Consider the following 9,889-nt stretch of genomic DNA (forward strand, 5'->3'; position numbering starts at 1 on the left):
TTTTTTCGCCAAGTTACATAACCTTGAATATAGCAAAAGTACGTGTTTTTTACACTTTTAGGTTAGAATATCTCGGAAACCTAGGGTGATGGATCAATTCTGAGGCCAGATTCGGATTCAGCGCGCCAAATGCCTTCGGAAGCATAGTGTCTGATTTCTGGAAATTTTTTTTTTTTTGAAATTTTGTCGGCCTGTGTAATCAAACGTATAAATAAAACTGTAAACAATATTTATTGAATATTAAACGTCTGCTCTCTTTACAATCATTCTACAGACTGCCTTATCCCTTTTTCCTACATATAATACATAAACCTCACTTTCAACTTACAACTATGATGGCAACACATACCAGAGTGGCATCATTGGACAAACACCTGCATAAACACTCCTACGTCATCTAATAAACATCTCAGTGGATATACAGGGTGCTAACAAATAACAAAATGAACATTTTTTTTCTTTAAGATTAATACTTTTCATAATAAATTTCTGACAAAAACGTTATTTTTTCAAGATATAAGAAGAGACCTTTTTTGTAGAGCGTTCAAATTCCTACAAGTATATGAGGAGAGATATTTTTAATGAACAGTTGATAGAGATATGAATTTTTTTTTTCTAATACTGAGGAAAAAATGGAAACCTGTAAAGTGGAGAACCTTCCTATTAAAATTAAGAGCTCATATTTGGAGAGAATTTTCTAGAGGTGTCTAGCAACCTATTTTTCAGGGTATAAAGTAAAAAAAAAATTGTCGATTTTTTTGACCCACCCTAATAAATACGGTATAAAGATATGAGCCCTTTCTGACTCGTGAAACTTTTTATACATCAAACATGCAAGTTTACTTAGGTAAGTTCTGATCACTGCTAAATTCAAATATTTCTTTAATTCAAGTCAGGTGTATATATCTATATGATTTTTATGATTTTTACTTCAGGAAAACAAGGCAATGCACCAGAAAAAAATCAAGGACAAAGGATGGTGTTAGATATGGTACAGCATTTGCCGCAGGGTAGTGGTATAACTACCGATAATTTTTTTACCAGTACGACGCTGATGCACTCTGGGATATGTGGCACCCTGCGTAAAAATAAGGCATTTATTCCTAACGAACTGCTGCCAGCAACATATAACAAAGCATGTACAAGTACGTTCGCTTTTCAGAAAAACAGAACATTAGTCTCATATGTTCCAAAAAAAAGCTGCGGTCATCCTATTGTCAAGTGAGCATACAGATGCTAGAGTTGCTGGTGTAGACGAGTCTTACAAACCTGATATAATCCTGCATTATAACCGAACAAAAGGTGCCGTTGATAGCACAGATAAACTAGCCAAAGAATATACAACACAGAGAAAAACCAATCGATGGCCGATGGCAATTTTTTATTACCTCATAGATATTGCAGGCATAAATTCCTATAAACTCTGGCTTCTAGCTAAACTGAATTGGTTGAGAAAAAGGTCAAGTGGCTGTATAATATTCCTATTGAGGTAAAGAATTAATAAAAGAGAATGTTATACGCCGTTATCGTAATAAACACATCTAGCCAAATAAAAAACGAAGCATGAGTGATGTTTTCCCTGAACTATTAGAAATCGCTCAAGAAGTAGACGAGAACGTAAATGATGGGAGAGGACGCTGTTACTTGTGCCAAAAGAAGAAAGATCGGAAAGTAAGAACAAGTGTGTATATTGTCAAATATTTGTATGCTTGGAAAATTCTGTTCTTAAAACCATTTGTAAATAATGTAAGAATCAATAAGAATAAAATAAATCAGATGTTTTTTTACAGAGTAGTTTCTTAACTTTTAATTTTGTAGTTTGGACAGTATCAATATAACAGAAATAAGAAATTGTACTTTTAATGTCAATAAAAGCGATATCTCGAGCGCACCTAAGAGATTTGATATTTCATCATGAGGTCCATTTGGACCTTGGCCCGCCTGAGATGAAATTTTATGAGGACCGTCCCTTGAAGGTTAAGAGAAAAATTCTATTTTCGATGACTCTGTATTGACAAAATTTAAAAAACGCATTTTGGCGTTAGATTTTTTTCAAAATTTCTTCGAAAAAATACTTATAAACATTTAGAGCTGGAGCTACCGTATTTGCATACTCTTCAAATGTTATTATAGGATCAAATAGAGAAAGGATTGATGGGGAAAATCCACTTTTGATCTTGTGGATACGATGAATCGTCATCGAGATATGAAAGCTTAAAGTTGAGGTGAGTTTATGGCAAAAAAACGTACTGTACAATAACAATCAAAAGTGATTTTGATTGTTTGACGCAAAGACTTTATAACTATGAAAATTGGTTTAAATTGGAAATGTATTTTAACTGTTCTGATGTAAAGACTGATAACATTTCACAGGAATCGAGCAGAGTAAAAGAGTGAGGAGTGGGGGGACTATGCGAGCGCAACAGCATAATCAACTCGTGCAATTTCAATCAATTTTTTGTCAGCTTTTATACATGAAAGAAAGGAGAAAAACTCGCTTTTTAATTTTGTTTACATTTTCTTGTATTAACAATTATGCACACTTTTTCAGCGGGCACTTATCGGAATTATCATTTTACATAATATTTAGAACTATTTCCAACAAAAATTAGCATTACTATATGAAACATCCATACAACCTACTTTTAAAACAGATACGACTGGACTAAAAACTACTTGCTGAATAGGTTTGAACAGTGGGACGCACAATAGGCCTGATAAGGACGCAGTGCTATGTGACTTGAATTGAACCTAACCACAGGAAGAAGATCCCTAATGTTTGTTAGTTTAGCAGATGAATCTGACAACCTGGAGGAATTGCTCATAAACATGCAAAAGTGATGTTGATGCGTATATGTCACTGTGGTAAACTAGAACATTCTAATTTTTTATAGAATTTTAATGAGGCGAAAAAAAATACAGGCCTCATATTTTTTAACCTATCGTCATGATGTAGTTAAAAAATTGGAACACATTCCGTCATGGTCAAAAGGAGGCAGTTAGTATGCCCGTACTATTAAATTAATATTTAAGTGATAAAATAAGACAGCTACAAACCTTATAGTCCTCGGTGCTGTAAAGTACAACTTTCCTATGCGCATCGCTAGCCACTAGATACTTATCATCGGGAGAATAGGAAACATCAGTGACTGCGCCCAGGTGGTCTAACTCTTGCAAGGGACTTAAATTGTTGTTCTGGAGCTCGTAAATGTGCACTTTACTGTCTGCATTCCCGCCGATTGCTACGTGCCCCCTAGGCGAACACGCCACACTAGTCGGCTCGTACTTAACCTTTAATGTGCTCAATGTTTCGTTATCTTTGGACACGGTGATTTCATTCACGCTGGCAGTGACAATGATGTTTTCTTCTTTGAGGACATCCATACCTTTCGGTTGAGATCCCAGTTTGAGGTGTTGTGGCTTGTAGGCATTTCCTATCAAAAAATTATTTTAAATTGGTCTCATCTCATTGCCTTTGTATACAATTTTACCTTCGATATCGATTTGTTTTAGGCTGTCATCAATTCCACACGTATATAACGTCCCGTCATGGACCCTCATCCCGTTCACTTGATTGCCATGTCCAACTCCCTCTATTCTATTATTTTCACCTGTTGCAGCATCCCACCGAGTTATGAAGCCATCATGGGAAGCGGTGAAGATTAAGGACCGGTCTTCACTGAGAGTTAGAGCGGTTATAGGCTTGTTATGTCCTTTGATAACTCGCAGGGGTTTGGAGGGATCGTTTACATCCAAGTAGTTTATAAAACCACTTAAAGATACTGTTAGTAAGTAGTTGTTTTGCCACAAACATGATACCTACGGAAATAAAATAAAAAACTAATATGGATGTATTAAAAAAAAAATTATGCGTGCAACTGAAGAAATTATTAATAGCTCAGTATATGATGGTTTTTAGATCCGAATTCTTGACATATGCACCGATTGACGTGAAATTTTAACAGTAAGTAGAAAATTGCTCAAGAAATAAAAGTTACATAGTGCTGATGTGTGCTTTCACCCTGGGGGTGAATGCCACCCCTTCTCGGGGGTGGCAATGGAGGCACCGATTTTAATCGCAAAAATCAATAGAGGGATGAATTCTAAGCAAAAAATGCTCTATAACGTTTTTTCCACAAATTAATATTTTCCGAGTTATTTGCGATTAAAAATGTTGATTTTTCATCTGAAAAGTGCAAGTTTTTCAAAAATTTTTGATAAATAACTCGAAAACCTTGCGTTTGATCGAAAAACCCATATAGAGCAAAATAAAGCTTTTGAAATAACGAATCGATTCATTCTTTGTTGATTGACGTAGATGTAATAATAACCGAGTTATCACTCTCAAAAGGTGATTGTTTATTTTTCGAAAAGTAAAATCGAACCTTTTACCGTAAAATAATGGCAAAAGGACTCATTTTGCAAAGAAAATGGATATAACCTTTTTTAAAGTGCTTGGAAAGACCTTTAAAATGCTTTTTGAAAACATTTCGTAGCTCAAAAACTCGCGGGATAAAAATAAAATGGTCATTTCATTTTTTTGGAGAAAAAATCAATAAAATCTATGGCTGAACCATAAAAATAGAAACTAAGCGTAATCCATGTATAGTTGACTTTATTTAAGTACTAATAATAGGCTCTGCAAGTTTAACTGGTGTAGAATGCCTAAATTTAAAGTTTGAAATAATAAAAAACTTTTTTTTAATTTAAAAAAAAAAATTCCTTTTTTCCGAAATAATTCAAAAACTAAACAAGATAGGTGAAAAATGTAAGAGTTCAAAATCAAAGGTCTTTTTTTTATAATATTTTTGTTCTCTCAATTTTTCTGTAGAGCAAAAATTAACTGAGATATTACGTTTTTTTAGTTTGTATTTGCGTGTAAGGACTTCTTTGAGCCCTTAAAATCTAAAAATCTCGAAAACGAAGAGTTCAAGACCCTTCAACTATAGTGGTTGATTTGTAGCTCTTGTAATTCCCTGCAAATTGCTTTTTGGAGTGATAAAAAATATTAAAAATTAAAAAAGTTATTGTGAAAAACGAATTGTATTATTCAGTGAAAATTGTCGGATCGTGTAAATGGCTTAACAATTGCCAAAATTGTCCTCCAATCACGGACCAAACAGAGGAAGTCCACAGTGATGATAGTTCTTTAGATGATATGTATATTTTTGATATATTATTTTCCCTTTCAGTAATTACATAATTTAAGTTTCGAGTTTTAAGTAATCTCGTTGAATTTAGTAATGTATCGTTGAATGTTTTTAAGCAGGTAAAAATTCTTCAATTCCTCATTAAGGGATGTTTTTAAGGGTTGAAACGTTGCAATAAATCATCAGTCATATTATAAACAGTGACGAGTCTTTCGTTCATTAGAAATGCTATGAAGATGTGAAAAAAATTTTTTACTTTATTTTCTGCAATAAGGGTTGTTTTTAAGGGTTGAAATGTTTCAATAAATCATGTATTATTTCATAAACAGTTAAAAATATTCAATTCTTCATTATTGCTCCGTCAAAACATTTCAGAGCCGCGAAAACTAATTTTTGTTTTTTTTTCCTCATAAAGGGTGGATTTTAAGGGTTGAAAAACAGATAAAAAATTATTATCCAAAACATATAAGAATGCTTATTCTATTGAAATAACACTTAAATCTATGGCTTTCACGTTTCTTGCAAGAAGGGGTAGTTTTCACCCCCTAAAAACAATAAGCACACATTATGGATATGTAACTTTTGTAAAGGAGGGTGAAAATCAGTACGTGCGTCAAGAATTCGGAGGTAATACCCTATTTTCCCCGTTGTATACTGGACTATAAGATTTATTATTACTTATGCAGCTGACATTCGTTACCTGTTGATCTTCTACAGTGTTCCCTAACACAAACTCGGAGACAACTTGCCGAGTCTCTATATCCCACAATTTGGCTGTTTTATCTCCACTGGCTGTCAGCAATTGTTTGCCGTCGGGACTCCAGGCTATCCCATACACTCCTCCTGCGTGAGCAGGGCTACCAACTTCACCAACTAAATCCGATGAACTACCGTCATATAAGAAAACCTTGCCATCGAAGCCGGCAGAGGCAAATAAGTCACCTTTTGGTGAATATCTTACAGCTTGGACAAAACGTGTGTGTTCCTAAAGAATATTTTTATGTTTTATTTTTGTTGTTACCAATAATCTTTGGTGAAAATAATAAACTTTATTCAATCTTAATTCTAAAATTTAAAAAACAAATTTAAAGTAAAAGAAGCTAATCTTTTGCAGAAATTTGAATCTCATGTTTGAACATTTTTTGGATAACATTGGTTAAACAAATTAGAGCATGAACAAGGGGAAAAGGGTTGTAATTACTATTAACTCTCTCCCCAAATTTTTCTCTATGACTACCTATGGCTTAAAAGTGCTATTTTTTTGGGTTAACCATTTTTTAAATGATTTATTCCTTGTAAAGTTTTGATTTAGGACTTGATTTATGAGAGACTGAAACTTGAATATAAAAGGGAATTCTTGCTTCCCATTTTTATCAGGATTATAGTCGAGGAAATAAAGCACTGAACCTCTGAAATCTGTGCAGTAAGATGGATCGTGATGCTGTTTTTTGCATTCGATTCGTTAGAGCGTCCAGAAAGTTTGTGACCCTACGTGATCAATGAGAAATGAAAATTGCATCGGTGCATAACAAAAATGCATTTTTAAAATTACATCTCGAAGAGTTAAAATATGAAAAATTTATAACTCAGAAAATATTGATGGAAATGAGTTCAATTTTGCTACTAGGGGGTTTTTGGGGTCTGCTGAACACGAATATCATGACGATAACGGTCTCCGAGGTACCTAGTGCCCAGGGTGGCTGGTTTCCACGACGTCTCCTGGAGTTTTGTGGAAATTCGTTATAAACTTAGTCGAAACTTGTTACCTTGGGGTTTTTGAGGTCGCTCAACACGAATATCACGACGGCAACGGTCTGCGAGGTACCTAGTGCCCCAGGGTGGCCGGTTTCCACGTCGTCTCCTGGGGTTTTGTGGAAATTTGTTATAAACTTAACCAAAACTCGTTACCTCGGGGTTTTTGGGGTCGCTCAACACGAATATCACGACGGCAACGGTCTCCGAGGTACCTAGTGCCCTAGGGTGGCCGGTTTCCACGTCGTCTCCTGGAGTTTTGTGGAAATTCGTTATAAACTTAGCCGATACTCGTTACCTCGGGGTTTTTGGAGTAGCCAACACGAATATCACGACGGCAACGGTCTCCGAGGTACCTAGTGCCCCAGAGTGGCCGGTTTCCACGTCGTCTCCTGGAGTTTTGTGGAAATTCGTTATAAACTTAGCCGATACTCGTTACCTCGGGGTTTTTGGAGTAGCCAACACGAATATCACGACGGCAACGGTCTCCGAGGTACCTAGTGCCCCAGAGTGGCCGGTTTCCACGTCGTCTCCTGGAGTTTTGTGGAAATTCGTTATAAACTTAGCCGAAACTTGTTACCTCGGGGTTTTTGGGGTCGATCAACACTAATGGCCGCTGCTTCCACATTTTACTCTTACATATATACTCTTACACATACTAGTATACAAGTTCGGAAAGTCCCCATGGTACATCGGCCGTTACGTGAGAGTGATAAAATAAGTCGTAGAAATCCGTGTGATAGACAAGGATGGTTACAATGAAGACATTTCATAATCTGAATAGTCACTCCCACTTCTAACCCGAAACGTGCGGTGACTATTTAGATTATGAAACGTCTTCAATGTAACCATCCTTGTCTATCGCACGGATTTCTATGACTTACTTTATCGCTCTCACCTAACGGTCGATGTACCATGAGGACTTTCCGAACTGTATACAGATACGCTCCAAGTTATAGCACACACGTGAAATAAGAAAAATTAAAATTGTAATGATATCTAAGTATAATATTTCTTTGAGAACATGTATTTTTTGTAATGAAGAAATGTATTTTTATAATAAAAAATAATTAAGAATAAAATAATTGTCACAGAAACTAGCCATCCTGGGTACTAGGTACCTCGGAGACCGTTGCTGTGGTGATATTCGTGTTGAGCGACCTCAAAAACCCCGAGGTAACGAGTTTCGGCTAAGTTAATAACGAAATTCCACAAAACTCCAGGAGGCGACGTGGAAACCGGCCACCCTGGGGCACTAGGTACCTCAGAGACCGTTGCCGTCGTGATATTTGTGTTGAGCGACCTCAAAAAACTCGAGGTAACGAGTTTCGTCTAAGTTTATAATGAATTTCCACAAAACTCCAGGAGACGACGTGGAAACTGGCCACCCTGGGCACTAGGTACCTCGGAGACCGTTACCGTCGTGATATTCGTGTTCAGCGCCCCCAAAAACCCACGAGTAGCAAAATTGAACTCATTTCCGTCAATATTTCCGAGATGTAAATTTTTCAAATTTTAACTCTTCAAGATGCAATTTTAAAAATGTGCAATTTTCATTTCTCATTGATCACATAGGGTCATAAACTTTCTGGACACTCTAACGAATCAAATGCAAAAAACCGCATCACAATCCATCTTACTGCACAGATTTCAGAGGTAAGGCCATTTTTAGTGCTTTATTTCCTCGACTATTATGTCAGGAAGTATAACCAGAAACTACTTTGACATTTTGTCGATGTTTTCATGTTTTTTATTATCACATCTTCAGGATACTACTACAGTTAAAACATTAAAAATTTTCATTTAAAATATGTACAATATAAAGTTAATGAATATACTTTTTTTTAAGCGACTATAAAATCAGCAAAGCCTTTTGTGAATAATAAAAACACAATACTGAAACAAAAAAAAATATTGACTACCCCTAAATGTAATAAAAATTAATTATATTTACGAAGTAAATTAGTTTAAATAACATACCCATGTGTGGGGTTTTATAAGATTAGAAATTGTGATTGTATACAAGGGCATTTATACATATAATTGAAATTTTTTATTATACAGGGTGATACAAGAAGTCGAGTACCAGTGGCTGAGGTCAAAATAATATCAGTTCTTCATATACATTTTTTTCATACGGGTCTTCGTTAACAAGTTACGGGCCCTCAAAAGTGAAAATTAAAAATTTATTTTTATTTACAGTCCCCAAACTATTAACTTCAGCATGATGTAAATTTGGTGATCGATAACACATGCGTATAGCTTGTTTTTGATACTGTAAGTGAAACTTCATTATGCCAGAATGCCAGGGACGGACTATACCCAATGGTTAACAACCCAGAAATTTTGTATAGATGGCGATCGCAATCTGCCTGTATCAAAAAAAAGTTCCCTGAAGAATATGCCAACGATAATACTAGTCCGGGAGCCAGCTGCAGAATTCGTTGAGTTATTTTCTTGATAAAAAATTTGAGTTTACATGACAGTTTTTACCCCAACTAAGGTCAGGCAGTGATATGAAACTCCTAGAGCGGTAATGGTGGGTACCACCCTACCCTCCAACGCGTATGGATATTAAAAGAAATTTGTAATCTTTAAATGGACCAAACTCAAGTATAAGGCATTTGATGCTGTGTTTAGTCGATTAAAGCTAGTCAGCTGGCTCATTGATGGTAATTAGTACGTCAGCTGACCGTCGGAACAGGTGAGATGAAAAAATAATTGAAAATTATTTTTTATGTACTGAAATTGAAATATATTGCAACTTATAGTGCATATAGGGCCATAAAAATAGTCAGCTGGCCAATCGTTGGTAATAAGATCGTCAGCTGAGGCAATCAAACCCCTTGCGGCAGCGCGCTCGTGAGAACATCGAATGATATGTTTTTCGCATTAACTGACTACTCTTTTACCCATGAACCGCCAGCTGACTATGTTTTTTGCTTTGTATACACAATAAACTATCGTTTGGACCCATTTTTGACTGA

General features: G+C 35.6%; 1 protein-coding gene across 1 annotated transcript in view; it reads right to left on the minus strand.

The window, feature by feature from the left end:
* The window catches only part of LOC108903537 (actin-interacting protein 1), a 36,633-nt gene that overhangs the window by 9,763 nt on the left and 16,981 nt on the right, over positions 1-9,889 (minus strand). The window contains exons 5-7 of the mRNA XM_018705756.1: positions 5,851-6,135; positions 3,492-3,819; positions 3,058-3,434 (exon numbers count right to left, since the gene is read on the minus strand). Of these exons, the coding sequence (XP_018561272.1) occupies positions 3,058-3,434; positions 3,492-3,819; positions 5,851-6,135 (990 nt within the window). The remainder of the gene's footprint in view (positions 1-3,057; positions 3,435-3,491; positions 3,820-5,850; positions 6,136-9,889) is intronic.

This window comes from Anoplophora glabripennis, unplaced genomic scaffold (assembly GCF_000390285.2).
Source record: "Anoplophora glabripennis isolate ALB-LARVAE unplaced genomic scaffold, Agla_2.0 scaffold94, whole genome shotgun sequence".
In the NCBI taxonomy this organism is placed as follows: domain Eukaryota; kingdom Metazoa; phylum Arthropoda; class Insecta; order Coleoptera; family Cerambycidae; genus Anoplophora; species Anoplophora glabripennis.